Source organism: Natator depressus, chromosome 20 (assembly GCF_965152275.1).
Source record: "Natator depressus isolate rNatDep1 chromosome 20, rNatDep2.hap1, whole genome shotgun sequence".
NCBI lineage: Eukaryota > Metazoa > Chordata > Testudines > Cheloniidae > Natator > Natator depressus.
This window is the reverse complement of record NC_134253.1, coordinates 1,639,264-1,653,458: the sequence shown is the minus strand read 5'-3', so window position 1 is coordinate 1,653,458 and position 14,195 is coordinate 1,639,264. Positions and strand designations below refer to the sequence as shown.

Genomic DNA, 14,195 nt, shown 5'->3' with positions numbered 1-14,195 from the left:
GGGCCAGGTGGGGCGCGCCGCAGGTGAAAGGGCGGGAGCGCGCTCAGGTGCACCGAGGCCGGTAGTGCGCGAGGACGCGCATGCAGGATCCAGAGGGGTTACGCGCGGGAGCACAAGAAGAGGTTACGCGGGGACGCGCGCTGGGTGCTGGGTGCAGGGCGCGCCAGTGACCGCTGGCCCGGGCTCCGCGGGGGCGGCACCGGGGGGATGTGGCCGCCGCTCCCGGGTGACGGACTCTTAAAGGCGGAGCCGGGAGCCTGGCAGGGGCAGCAGCAGCGAAAGACCCGGCGGGGCTGCCCAGTGCCTGGCAGCAGCAGGGGGATGCTGCCCGGGGCGCGCGGCTGGCACCCAAGGGTCCCCGCAGCAGAGGGCGCAGCCGAGCACCCAGGGTACCTGGGCATGGCAGTGCCAGGAGGGGTCCCCGGGCCCTAGGGGAAGCGGTGCCAGGAGAGGTCCCCGGGCCCTAGGGGAGCGGTGCCAGGAGAGGTCCCCGGGCCCTAGGGGAAGCGGTGCCAGGAGGGGTCCCCGGGCCCTAGGGCAGCGGTGCCAGGAGAGGTCCCCGGGCCCTAGGGCAGCGGTGCCAGGAGCGGTCCCCGGGCCCTAGGGCAGCGGTGCCAGGAGCGGTCCCCGGGCCCTAGGGGAGCGGTGCCAGGAGAGGTCCCCGGGCCCTAGGGGAAGCGGTGCCAGGAGGGGTCCCCGGGCCCTAGGGCAGCGGTGCCAGGAGGGGTCCCCGGGCCCTAGGGCAGCGGTGCCAGGAGCGGTCCCCGGGCCCTAGGGCAGCGGTGCCAGGAGCGGTCCCCGGGCCCTAGGGCAGCGGTGCCAGGAGCGGTCCCCGGGCGCTACGGGCTGGCGGCGCCCGGGGGGGCCCCGGGGCTGTCGGGGGTACCTGGCTCCGCCCCGATGCGGGACCCCGGAGCCGCGGGAGGCAGCTGAGCCGTCGGCCAGACCCCGCGATGCCCTGGCACGCCCCGCTGGCGCTCAGCCTGCTCTGCCTGGCCTGCTGCCTGCTGCCGCCGGGCCGGGGCTGCGGGCCGGGCCGGGGCCCGCCGGGGCGCAGGCGACAGGCCCGGAGACACCTGGTCCCACTGCGCTACAAGCAGTTCGTGCCCGGCGTGCCCGAGCAGAGCCTGGCTGCGAGCGGGCGGGCCGAGGGCCGGCTGGGGCGCCGCGCCGAGCGCTTCGGGGACCTGGTGCCCAGCTACAACCCCGACATCATCTTCAAGGACGAGGAGAACACGGGGGCCGACCGGCTCATGAGCCAGGTAAGGGGCGCCCGGCCCTGGCCCCCGGGGGCGCCCCTCTGCGGGGGCTGGTCCCGCCCTCGCTGAGCCGGGAGCTTTGCCCCGCTCCCCGTTACCCATTAACCCGGCCCCTGGCGGCTTGTCCCTGGCGCGGCTGGTGCCCGGGGCCCGGGTGCTTTGCAGGGCGAGTCCAGGGGCCGGAGCCGTCCAGGTACAAGGGGGAGCGAATTGGGAGACCGGGGTCGCTCTCCGGGGGGCTGCCCGGCAGCGAGACCTTTGGAGCTGGATCCCGAGCGGCTGGACCCCCGCCCCGCCCCTCCCGGGGGGGGGGCTGTTCCCAGTCCGTCCCCCGAGTCGGCGGTGACCGGCCTGGACCCGCCTGCAGCTTGTTCCCAGACCGGAGCGGGCTTCCCTGAACCCCCCGGCGATTTGCTGCCCCTTCGCTCCGGGATTTGGCTGGGTTGAGAACTCCCAGCGGCTGCGCGGAGCTGGTCTGGCGGCCCCCGTCCCTTGCACCCCCCGACTCTGCACCCCCCGCCGGCCCCCCGACTCTGCGACCCCCTGGCTCTGCACCCCCCCGACCCCTCGACTCTGCACCCCCCCCCCGACTCTGCACCCCCGGACTCTGCACCCCCTCCCCGGGTGTTCCAGCCCCAACTCGGAGGGCTGGGAACCCCCTCAGCAGCAAGGACCGCTGGAGGCTCCGGGGAAGGGTCCAGCTGTTGGGGGGCGAAGGGCTGGGGGCCCCTCCCGCCGTTCTCTGTGACAGGTGAATAGCGGCCGATGGAATCGCTGCTCTGTCCTGCCCCAGCCCCGGGAGCCGCCTCGGACCCTGATGCCTTGGAGCATCCCGGGCTCTGAAAGCACCTGGCCGGCTCCAGTTCAGCGTTTCCACCTCCTCAGAGCCTAGCTCCTACAGACTCCCCCATTTCACCGACAGGGACACTGAGGCAGGCCCCTGGGCCCAGGTGATATGGGGCATCTGTGCTAGACACAAGCATCGTGGCTCCCAGCCCTGTGCCCTGTGGCCCTTGCCCGGTCTTCACCCAGGGCCTGCTGCAGGGCTGAGCAAACAGGGGCAGACCCCTCTGTCTATGTGGGGTGCAGAGATTCGATCCCAGACCCCCCAGGCTCCCCAGGGACCCATTGGAGCCGAAACGAAGTGAGAAAAATGAACACGAAGTGGTTTGTGAGACCTTTTGGGGAGACTGACCCAGCGCTGGAGGGAGCCTGGGGGGGCTGCAGCTGGTGAGATGGGGGTTGGATTAGTGCAGAGGAGCTGGGGACTAGTTCTGGCTCTGGTATGTGGAGGTGGGGCGGATGGGGGAGAGGTTGTTCGATGTAAATCTGGAATATCTCCCTTGAAGCCAGTCCAGATTTACACTGGGAGAGGAGCTCGGGACCTGGTCCTTGGCGTCCCCATCTGACTCGGACCCCGAGATGGTTGGCACCCTGGTCACTTTGTCTTCAGCGGCAGCATCTGGGCTGCCAGCAGACTGGGGGAGGAGTCCAGCAGGGTCACCCCTGGGTGCTTGCTCTCCCGCTGTCAGAGCCCAGTGGAGACAGGGCCCAGGGAGCTTCCCCCCATGTTGCCAGGCCGGGGCGTGGCTCCTGCCCACGACCGATTTGGCCTCACCATGGCACGGGCCCAGCTGCCGGAGCCCTGTCTCCACTGGGACGCAGTAATAGTCCCACTGCAAGAACCGCCCTGTCTCGGCAGCGAAGCTCGGGCCGAGGTGGCAGCTCCTTGGGCGGGGGGAGAGCAGGGACGTCCCATCCCATTTCACCTCCCCGCGGAGGGCTCCATGGCTCAGCAGGGGTGGCGAAGCGGTGCCAGGGGCCTGGCGAGCAAGAAAGCTATTGCTGGCCCCTGCTAGCTGGGTTCAGGGTTGCATGCACTTTAACAACAGGGCCCAGGGAATCCTGCACCTGACCCCATTTCCACCCCTCCCCTGGACGTGTTCTCCAGGCAGAGACGCGGGCGGCCCTGGGGACATTCACTGGGGGCTTCTGTGTTGCTCTGGTTTGTTGCACAGGTTACGAGGAGACGGCTGGCCCAGTGGCTTGGCCCTGGGAGACCCGGGGTCCGGTCACAGCTCTGCCACAGACTGTATGAACACAAACCAGTCATGCGGCTTCTCTGTGCCTCAGTTTCTCCACTGCACCAATGGGGATAATGGCCCTGCCCAGCCCCCCAGGAGGGTTGTGACTAGAGAGGTGCTGGGACACTACGGCAACGGGGGGCAGATAAGTCCCTTGCATGGCTGGAACAGGGCCCCTAACAGGTCTGTTAGCTAGGGAGTGGCTGCCTGGGGGCTGAAGGTTCCAGGGCTGAAACATGTACAAAGCAGAGTTTCAGATCCCAGCACAGCTGAGTGCGCTTTCTGCGTCTGAACAATCCTGGGGCAGTGAGTTCCACGGGTGAACATGATGCTAGCAACACGTAGAAGTAGATGGGCCAGGACTGGCTAGCTGTTCCATCAGCCCCACCCACCGGGACTGACCCCATTGCAGTGACAGGGGCCTGGCAATGAGCAATGTAATACGACGGAGGGGCTGCAGCTGTGCGGGAAGCCCCCCGGGCACCCTGGCGGGGGAGGTGCAGGCCCTTCTGGGGGCAGGAGGTGCCCCAGGGCCAGGCTGTGCCCCAGAGAGGGGGACATGGTCGTGCCATGCCCCTTAGTCATGATAGTTGATGTAACCGCCCCCAGGGTGGCCAATGCCAGGTCCCAGCGGTGCCAGGGGAACTGTGGCTCCCGGGCTGTGCGAGCCGGTGACATTTCTGCCTCTCGTGTGTCCGTGGGTGGGCATGCTGACTGCATCGCAGATTCATTTCCTCCTGCTGAGTCACCCGATGCCCGTTGCCTGGGCGAGGGGGGAGGCTGGCAGCCAGACTGGGTCTGGATGGCACAGGGTGGTGGGCGCGCCAGCTCTGGGAGGAGAATGAGCTGGCTGTGCCGGAGGAGAGACAATGGGGCGTGGGGGTGCATGGAGAGCGCCAGGAACCTGGAGCGCCGGGGTGGGTGTTTCCTGCCGCTCATGCTGCAGCACTGGGGTGAGGAGGGGAGTCTGCGTTCGGTGAGGGGGCCACACTCTGGGGTGGGCCCTTCCCTCCCAGGAAGGAACCAGGACGCTGGACTATTCAAGCCTTAGCAAACCGGGAGCGGGAGGTTGATGGGATGTGTCCGGTGCTGGTTGCCATGGGAGCTGGGACTCCTGGGTTCCATTTGCAGCAGTGGGAGGGGGTGGGGTCTAGTGGCTGGAGAGCCATAGACACTAAAATTGGAAAAACCCGAAGTCCCTCTTCCTGGGCGCATTAGTCCACTACAGCCGCTCCTCGCCTGACCGATTCAGCTCCATCCTTGGGGTTTGCACTTTGGGGATCCTCAGCGTATCAGCCCCGGTGCCAGGTGCTTCAGAGGGACTGGACGGAACAGGGAATTAGCGAGTGATCCACCCCCTGTGGGCCAGGCCCAGGTTGAGGGTCCCTCTCAAGTTCCTCACGGTCTTCACTAACCTCAGCAACGTGGTGTCCTCCTTCACCCCCTGCTCAGCTCCTCTTCCAGGTCATTAATAATGGCTGGCTTCTATCCCTGCCTGCAGCCTGGACTCACTGGCTAGTTCCTGCCCTGCTCTGTGCCTCAGTTTCCCCAGCTCTGAAGTGGGGATACAATGGTACCTATATCCCAGGGCTGCTCTGAGGCATCAGGACTGTGCTTGGAGAGTCTCAGGTGAGGGGGAACTGGCAGGTCACTGGGGCGCGAGCTGTGCTGGGCAGGGTCTGTGCAGTGCCCAGACTCCTCCCGCAGAGGGGTTTTGCAGTTGGGGTGTCAATCCCCTGCCCCGGCAGCACTTGCTGCTTCTCTTGGTTTCCCCGTCCCTGCCTCAGAGGTGCCTGAAAATGCCCCTATTCAGCTGCTCCAGGACCGTGGTCCTGGCAGCCTCTGGCCCTCGGAGCCAGGCAGCTGGTGACCTGTGGCTGCCTCTGCAGGTCAGAGCTCCCATGGCCATGCAGCTGGGCTTGGCCGGCTGCCACGGGGGCGTGGGGGGACTCGGAATAGAAAGCAAAGGTCAGGGGGTCCCATGCCCTCACTGGGGCAAATGGCCGGCGGGGAGAGCTGGCAGGAGGGAAGTTCTGTGTCTCCCCATCCTAGGAGGCTGGGGCAGCGAGGGGGATGCCCGTATCCTGTTGCCATGGTGATGGAGGAGGCTGCCTCAGGCTCCCCTGGTCCAGGCTGCTTGGCTCTGTCTCCGTTCTCTGTCCATCCACCCTTCCCTTGTTCTCCCGCTCTCGCTCTTTTCACTGCCTGTCCCTCTCCCTCCTTCCCATGCTCCCGGCTGCCCTGCCCGCCGCACCAGTCTCGCCCTCCTGGTATGAGAATAATGTCAAGGCTATAGCGAAGTGGTTACTTTTTTCTTTATTTGATTATTCGTTTAGTGATAAACCTCCTCTCCCAGCCGGAGCTTCCCAGCTGGTACGATTTCCCCTTGCTCCTGTCTTGCCTTCTTCTGGGCTGCTTCCCCCTGAGGCTGCCATGCTGTGGGCAGGGACCCAGAGGGCATCGTATTCTTGCTGGGGCAGGGCATTGGGGTATCTCAGGGGGATGGAAGGAACCCAGTTTTCAACAACCCCTAACTGCAGCCCAGGGGTCTGTGGGAGGACTTGAAAGGCAGCTATCCCCACTCCGCAGCCATGTGACAGATCACCCTGGCAGAGACCCCATCGCCCATGCTACTCAAATGCCGCCACCTCTGGGGCAGAACGCAGAAGCTGTTCCAGAGTCGCACAGCAAAAGGGATCACTTGCCCAGCACTGAGATGCAGCCTCCTCTGGGGTGGAGTGTGGCGGCTGTTTAGGATGAATATTATCCAGCTGTAAGTGTGGTGGCCGGTGGTGCTGCTGAGTGGATTAGCCACCTTGAAATTTGGCTGCTGCACCCTGACTTTCATGGGGTGTCTGGCCACTAGGGTTCAGGGCCTGGGAGTTCATCCATCCTTTGGCTGATCTGGGTACCCCAGCCACTCTGTTCACCCCTATGGAAAGTGCATGCTCTGGGGCAGGGGGATCCCCAGCCTAGGTGCATGCTGGGAGGGTGAGTCAAGCTAAAAGGGTCCCCCCCCCCCAAGCACTCCTCCCCGCCAGGGGATATTCTGCTCTCCCTCCAGCCCGACACCCCCTGGTGGCCAGCACACCAACCTCTCCTGTCCACTGCTCCAGCCCCCACCCTTGCAGGGCCCCAATCCTGGTCAGTGGCTGCTGCAGTCCTGCAGAGAGGGAGACTGGCCGGGGAGTGGGGTCCCGTGGCTGCCCCTCCCACGGTGCGCTGTCCCCCTTGCTGACACCGGCTGGGGGGTGCAAGGCCGCTGAATGGGCCCTTTGTGGCAAAGCTGATGACTTTGCTGTTCTTTCTCTGTTGAACCGGAGGATCTGAAATTCTCGCCGAGTTAAGTAATTCTCGGGCTGGAAAACAGCTATTGTGCTGTGAGGGGAGAGAAGCGCGGCACATTCCTGCTCCGGCCCTTCCCTCCTCCCCGGCACGCCATCAATCTGACTTTGTTCCCTTTCCAGTTGGTTTAAATGCCACCCATGCCCCCCCGCCATCTCTCCGTCTGTCCCTCTCTCGTTCCTTCCCCTCACTGCTCCCCGCCCACCTTGCCTGCCCCCAAGGCCCCAGCTCTGCTATCCGGCTGCAGGACTTCCCCCGACTTTTCCTAGGCCTGAGCCGGGGTGGGCTGCAGCCACAGGTCACTCAGCGCTGAAGGGGTCAGTGGCAGGAGCCCAGGAGGAGGGAGGGAAGAAGGAAGGAAAGCGGCTGCCAGGAGTGAAAGCTGCAGGAGATAGTTAATGATCCTGGGGGGGACAGATCTGGGGGAGTGCTGGGGGTGAAGAGAAGAGGCAGTATGGGCTGAGACTCTGGATGTTTGCTGCCACTCCAGCCTTTCTCTTTGCCTCTCCTTGCTGAGCTTATCTCAGGCTCTGCCTCTTGTTGCCAGTTGTTGCAGTCCCGCATCGGGAGAGACTCGGCGGGATTCTGATTTTCATGCACTGTTTTTAAAACAATCTGCTCTGCAGCGTTGGTGTTATACAGAGTTGCTCCACCTCGCCCCAGAGGTGGCTGCAGTTCTGTGCGGGAGGAATGGTATAACAGATAAATAACCTGGAAACTGTTTGAGGGCAAAGTGTACATGGGTCTGCAGCAGGATGGATGAATCTATCACCTTTCAATCAAGAGTTTCATTGCTTTGCAAAGGCGGGGAAGCATGGCTATCCCCACGGCCCCCGAAAAGGGGAGTGATTGGCACAAGGTCACAGAGGGAGACAATTCCAGAGCCAGGGATAGGACCCAGGAGTTTGGGTTCCCGCCCGCCCCCTGCCCAGCCCGGCTCAACCTCAAACAAGTCTGATGCTCCTGAAACACGGATTAGCCATTCCCTCTGGGTCTGACCCGAGTTAATGAATCACCCATTAAGGATCTGGTCTGCGTGTTTCTGTGGGGAGCTGGTGAGCTCTGGTTTGGGCCGGGTGGGGGCAGACAGACCCAGTTTAATCTTTATTCTCTCTCCCCACCCCCTCAGCTTTGGTTCTTCAGCCAGACCCAGGCATGTCCCGTCCCCGGGTGGCGCCATCCCCAGCATGGCTCTGTGGGGCCGTGCGGCGTCTGTGCCCGCCGGGGTCCCTGCCCAGGGGATTAGGTTGCCAGCTTCTGACGACAAGCCAGGGCCTGGAAAAACGCCCCCCTGGCCCCCCCCCGGTCTCACTGGAGAGCTCAGAATTGGGGTGGGGGGGTCACCACAGCCCCCCCTGCCTTTTGTCCCACGCAGGAGCTCGGGGAGCCAGCCTGACTCGGGGGGTAGGGCACTGGCCGGGTGGTTCTATCCCTGGCAGTGCTGCTGCCCCACGGCAACGTCCCTTCCCCTCTGTGGGCTTATTCCCTGCCCACCTGCGTCCACCTGGTCCATAGGCCTTTGCTGTGCTGCAGAGACAGGTGTGCCCTTCGCCCAGGCTGGCTCCGGGCGACCCTGGTCTGCCAAGCCGGGGGAGTCAGGCGGGTCTCCTGGCGCTGAGCGCATCTTTCATTTCTTACTGGAGACCAGGCCCTCGCCGGTGAGCCGCTGTGGGTCTCAGTGTCTGTGCAGGGCCCGGCATGACAGTGCCCCCGTCTCGGCTGAAATGCCTCTGAAACCCTGCCCCCGCACCTGGTGGCACTGCCTGGCTTTCCAGGGCGTATGTGCGCCAGTCGGGAGAAGGAATTAGGCTTGTGAACCCGCAAAGCTGTGGGACCATGGGGATGCTGCTGCCTTTGCCCTCCCCTGTCTTCCCCCTGCTCGCTGTCCCTGTCAGTGAAAATGGCCTGGCCTCTGCCCCCTGCAGCAGCATCTCCTTCATCTGGGTGCCCCCCGCAGCACCCCAGGGCAGGGCAGGGCTGTCCAAATCTCTTAGCACAAATCTCAAACTGGGGGTCGGGACCCCTCAGGGGATCGCGAGGTTATTACATGGGGGGTCGCAAGCTGTCAGCCTCCACCCCAAACCCTGCTTTGCCTCCAGCATTTATAATGGTGTTAAAAATATAAAAAAGTGTTTTTAATTTATAAGGGGGGGGTCACACTCAGAGGCTAGCTATGTGAAAGGGGTCACCAGTACAAAAGTTTGAGAACCACTGTCTGACCGTTCCTCCTCTGATGTCAGGGTCCCCTCTCCTTGCAGCCCCCCGGCAAGCTGTGCATTCTCCTCTTGTAATGCAGCTCCCTTCCGTCTGCCCCACTGCATCCCCCGCGCCTCCGGAGCAGTAAGGGTTAATGTATGAGGAGAGATTAATAAGGCTGGGACTTCTCAGCTTGGAAAACAGACGACTAAGGGGGGATGTGATAGAGGTCTATAAAATCATGACTGGTGGGGAGAAAGTAAATAAGTGGTATTTACTCCTTCTCATAATACAAGAACTAGGGGCCACCATATGAAATGAATAGGCAGCAGGTTTAAAACGAACCAAAGGAAGTATTTTTTTTACACAACACACTGTCAACCTGTGGAACTCCTTGCCAGAGGATGTGGTGAAGGCCAAGACTATAACAGGGTTCTAAAAAGAACTAGATAAATTCATGGAGGATAGGTCCATCAGTGGCTTTTAGCCAGGATGGGCAGGGATGGTGTCCCTAGCCTCTGTTTGCCAGGAGCTGGGAATGGGTGACAGGGGATGGATGACCTGGTGATTCCCTGTTCTGTTCATTCCCTCTGGGGCACCTGGCACTGGCCACTGTTGGCAGACAGGATACTGGGCTAGATGGACCCATGGTCTGACCCAGTCTGGCCGTTCTTATGTACTTATGTTCATGCTCTCCCTTGCCAGCGCTGCAAGGACCGTGTGAACGCGCTGGCCATCGCCGTGATGAACATGTGGCCCGGTGTGAAGCTGCGGGTGACGGAAGGCTGGGACGAAGATGGGCATCACCTGCCCGACTCGCTGCACTACGAGGGGCGGGCGCTGGACATCACCACGTCTGACCGGGACAGGGAGAAGTACGGCATGCTGGCGCGCCTTGCCGTGGAGGCCGGCTTTGACTGGGTCTACTATGAGTCCAAGGCCCACATCCATGTGTCGGTGAAAGCAGGTAACAGGAAGCAGGGTGATGACGTGGGGGACAGAGACCCTGGCTTTGCCACCGTGCCAGGTGGCATGTGTTCCTTGACTTCTTCAGGTTGGCCACTCCTTCTTTGAATTCAGAAGTTTGCTTCTGTTCACGTGGAAGAGTACAAAATGTGTCACTGATGCTCAGCTGTGTGATTGCTCGGGGGGGGGTGTTCTGAGAGTGGGGAGCAGTGCTGGAGAGTGTGTGGGGAGCGGGAGGGGACAGATTTTCTTTGCCTTCATTTGAAATAAAATTTTCAACACCTCACGACCCTCTCAATTGCCTTTTATGCCCCCGCCCAATACCCCTGGTGGGCAGAGCACTAGGCTGGGACTGTGGACTCCTGGGTTCTAGTCCCATCTCTGCCAATGACCTGCTTTGTGACCTTGGTTGAGTCTCTTCCCAGGTCCATGCCTCAGCTTCCCCTCCCACCTGTTGCCTATACAGACTGTCAGCTCTTTGGGGCAAGCCCCGCCTCTCACGGTAGTGCTGTGCAGCTCCTGGCACAGCGGGGCCCCGATTTTTGGGGTGCTTCTCGGCACTGCCATAATGGTAGCAGCAGAATTCCTTACTCACCCCGTTAGCATTAAGGATTTCACAAAAATCTAACATGAAGAGAATCGTTCTTATGGTTTTTGTAAAGAAATGCAGTGCAGAGAGGGTTCTTAGTTAGTAATTATTGTAGTAATACTAACTAACTGCTAATTACTAACTAAAGAATTAGTAATACTCGCTAAGAATATTTTGTTAAAAATCCCATCTTCCCTCCCACACCCCTTCCAGCAGCCCCAGAAAGCCCCGGGCGTGCACTGGTGCACAAGCCAAACTGAGAAGAAACAATAAGTGAACCTGGCCAGGCTAGTCCTTGTCCCCGAGCCAGCCCGGGGTGAGCAGTAAAACAAAGCATGCCAGCGCTGGAGAGTCCTCAGGATTCGAAGACGCAGTTTGAGTGTGAATGATTTCCTGTGTGGTTAGTGACCTGCGCAGAGAGACTCTGTGTGCTGTGTCGTGCCTGTTGGTGTAAACACAGGCCGTGTCTCTTGAGAGCTAGTTTGAGTTTGCTTCACGTCGAAGCGCAGTTCAAACCGCCCCTCTCTTTGTCAGATCTACGGTATCTTTCCACACTCACTGTCCAGTTCACTTGTGCTCCCTGCAGGCAGCAGACAAAATCCCGCAGGGCCTGCGTCACCAGGGGCTGTGGTTTGGGGCCTGATTCTCCGCACCTTGCATTGTTGGCTCTGCTGATGCAAAGTGGGGGTGAAGGAGCAGCAGCTCACAGGGGAGGGGTGTGCACTGGTGTGGCCAACACCCCCAAGGGGCAGCACAATCAGGCCCATTGGGTTTAACCTCCCAGTGACAGAGCTGGGGGAGGTGGATACGTCGCTAGGGTTCCTCACCAGGCCGTAGCACTTTCAGACGGGAGGGGAGAAGACGCTGTCTCTCGGGATCCCTCTTGAAGTCCCCTGGTAAACGGGGCCTTCCCAAGCACCGGGCCCTGATGGTTTGTTTCTGGGTTGAGCCCGCCAGGTGCGAGCTCTTCCCCTCCCTAGAACCATGGCCAAGCCAGACGGCAGAACGAAGAGGCTCCAGACACGGGAGGTGCCCACGGCTCCCGCTGCCTTCGCTGGCGGCTGAGAGCGTGCGGCGCTTCTCGGGAGCTGCTCCGCCTCGGTGTGGGCACGGGCAGGCCTCACAAGCCCGGGTCTGTCTGTGCTGGGCACTGGTCTCTCAGCTCCAGTGCGTGTGAGCCAGGCCTTGTGCTGGATTTAAACTGCCCAGGTGCTAGCCCTGTTTTCACCTGGTCCACCACCTCTGCTCGGGGGAGGGCTGGCACCGTGGGAGTGAGGCGGGTGCAAATATCCCCCACGCCTGCCCGCCTGCTCCGTGCCTCCATCGCGGTGTTTTCTGGCCCACTTGTGCCACCGGGCTGACAGGACCCTCTGTCTTCCCGCAGAGAACTCCCTGGCCAGCCGGGCCGGCGGCTGCTTCCCGGGCCACGCCACGGTGACGCTGCGGAGCGGCGAGCGGAAGGGGCTGTCGGAGCTGCGCCGTGGTGACTGGGTGCTGGCCGTGGACCGGAGCGGCCAGGTGGTCCCCACTGAGGTGCTGCTTTTCCTGGACCGCGACCTGCGCCGGCGTGTGTCCTTCGTGGCCATCGAGACAGAGAGCCCTGCCCACCGGCTGCTGCTCACGCCCTCCCACCTGGTGTTCGCTGCCCAGGCCCCGGCCAACGGCACGGCCAGCTTTGTGCCCATCTTCGCCAGGCGGGTGCGGGCGGGTGACTCGGTGCTGGCCCACCACGCTGGCGGACGCGGGCTGCAGCCGGTCCGGGTGCTGCGGGTGTCGCGGGAGGAGGGCATGGGGGTGTTCGCCCCACTGACGTCACATGGGACCCTCCTGGTCAACGGGGTGCTAGCCTCCTGCTACGCCGTCCTGGAGAACCACCACTGGGCCCACCGCGCCTTCGCCCCACTCCGGCTCCTCCACGGCCTCCTCTCACTGCTGCCCCTGAGTGGCGAGGGCAAGAACTGCAGTGCGCCGGAGACGGGCCTGCACTGGTACTCGCGGCTGCTCTACCAGCTGGCGTGGGGGGTGCTGGGCCAGGACTCCCTCCAGGCCTAGCGGCCGCGTTACAATCAGTGACTCGGGCAAAGTTGATGTAACAAACGGGAAGCAGGAGGCACTGGGCCCCGAGTGGCTTCCAAGCTTTCCTGCAAGTGCCTTGGGATCCCTGCAAGCCTTGGGGGCAGGGAGGGGGAGGGGATGGGAACCCGGGCCCCCAGCAGGGGAGCGAGGGGGTACTGGGTTCCTTGTTACAGCGTCCCAGGAGGTGTCCACGCTGACTGGGGGGGCGAGGGGGTACTGGGTTCCTTGTTACAGCGTCCCAGGAGGTATCCACGCTGACTGGGGGGGCGAGGGGGTACTGGGTTCCTTGTTACAGCGTCCCAGGAGGTGTTCACGCTGACTGGGGGGGCGGGGGTCTCACGGCCAGCCCGTGTGGGTGGGTGCACGCTCTGGCACCTGCTGCTGGTGCTCCGGCCGGTGTGACTGGCTCCGTAACCACGCCCCTGCAGGGCGTCTGGCCCCTGCCGCCTGGAGCCGACGCTGCCCCTCGGTATCTGTTCAGGCTTCGTGGCACTCCTGGGGTGACCCTGTCCGGAGGGGGTGGGTGAGCCCCAAACCACACTCCTGTTGGGGCACCTCTCCCCAGTCCCTGTGTTTATTGCTTCACTTAACCAGCATGACTGGGCCTTGGCTTGCTGCTTTCCCTGCTCGAGATGAAATCCCGAGGCCAGTTTTGGGGTGGTGCCCACGCGGGCTGACCCAGGGGCAGAATCGGGCCCGGAGGGTTTGCAGGCCCAGCCCAGCCCATGGCTTTGGGCATGTGCCAGCCCCAGGCTGAGTTCTCTGCTGCGCTCCCCAGCTGTGATTCCACCGAATGCAGCAGGTCAGACCTGGGCCATCCCTCCCTCCTGTTACTAATGCTCCTGCCAGGCCCCTGCCCCCCTGCCCTCACCCTGCAGCCACCCCCCCATCCTGGCATGACCCCCACCCCACGCTTCTCCTTGGGCACGGCACCCACCTGCCCACCCTCCTCGTGTCCCCCCGAAGCGTTCATCGAGGGATTCTGCCCCGGCCCACTCTGCTGCTACCCCACAGTGCCTGGGAGATCCTCGGAATGGTCATCGCCAGCAGCCAGCTGGCACGGCCGCCCCCTTTGCACCCTCGGGAGGAGGGAGTGGCGGCGCTGGGCCCAGTTAGTGCCCCGCCAAGGAGTTCGTGCAAGGGAGGGGTTGCACAGTGGCTGCCTCGGGGTCCTTGGAAGGAGGAACGGAGGCAGGGCCCCTGAGCCCAGATCCCACTGGGGAGGGTGGGGTGCCGTGCACACAGTCACGCTCCCGCAGGAGGCTCCGAGGCTGCGTCATCACCCCAAGACCCTCTGCCCAGCTGTGGTTCTCGGCCGCGCAGGAAGCCATGCTCTGCTGGGCTCTGGGCTGGGTGGGCCTCCCCCGCATTCCTCCACAGCAGGGCTCAGAGGGAATGAGCTCCCCGGGGCCGGCGGGGCTCCGGGTAGGCTCTCTGGCCCAGCCGCCCCACAACTGGGGCAGGAATAGGGTGGCAGAGGGCCCCTGAGCTTTGAAGTCAGAGGGGTTCCCTTGTGTGGGGGTCACTCATTGGCTTGAAAAGCCAGACCCTGGCCATGCTCTCTTGGAAACTGTGGGAGCCAAGTGCTAGTGTGGGCTAGTGGCTGGAGGAGGGGGGTGGGCATCAGGACCCCTGGCTTTTATTGCGGGCTCCAGGAGGGGAGTCCGGGCTAGCGTTCAC

At 63.1% G+C, this 14,195-nt stretch overlaps 1 protein-coding gene across 1 annotated transcript; it reads left to right on the top strand.

Annotated features, from left to right (window-relative positions):
* The first annotated feature begins 953 nt into the window (after positions 1-953).
* DHH (desert hedgehog signaling molecule) lies at positions 954-12,594 on the top strand. Its single transcript, XM_074935056.1, has 3 exons — positions 954-1,262; positions 9,590-9,851; positions 11,824-12,594. The coding sequence occupies exons 1-3, from the start codon at positions 954-956 to the stop codon at positions 12,489-12,491; spliced, it is 1,239 nt and encodes a 412-aa protein (XP_074791157.1). The 3' UTR covers positions 12,492-12,594.
* Positions 12,595-14,195: the final 1,601 nt, after the last annotated feature.

Coding starts and splice junctions, on each gene's coding strand:
- DHH (XM_074935056.1), top strand. CDS start 954: ATGCCCTGGCACGCCCCGCTGGCGCTCAGCCTGCTCTGCCTGGCCTGC. Junction 1,263..9,589: donor CCGACCGGCTCATGAGCCAG/GTAAGGGGCGCC, acceptor CTCCCTTGCCAG/CGCTGCAAGGACCGTGTGAA. Junction 9,852..11,823: donor CCATGTGTCGGTGAAAGCAG/GTAACAGGAAGC, acceptor GTCTTCCCGCAG/AGAACTCCCTGGCCAGCCGG.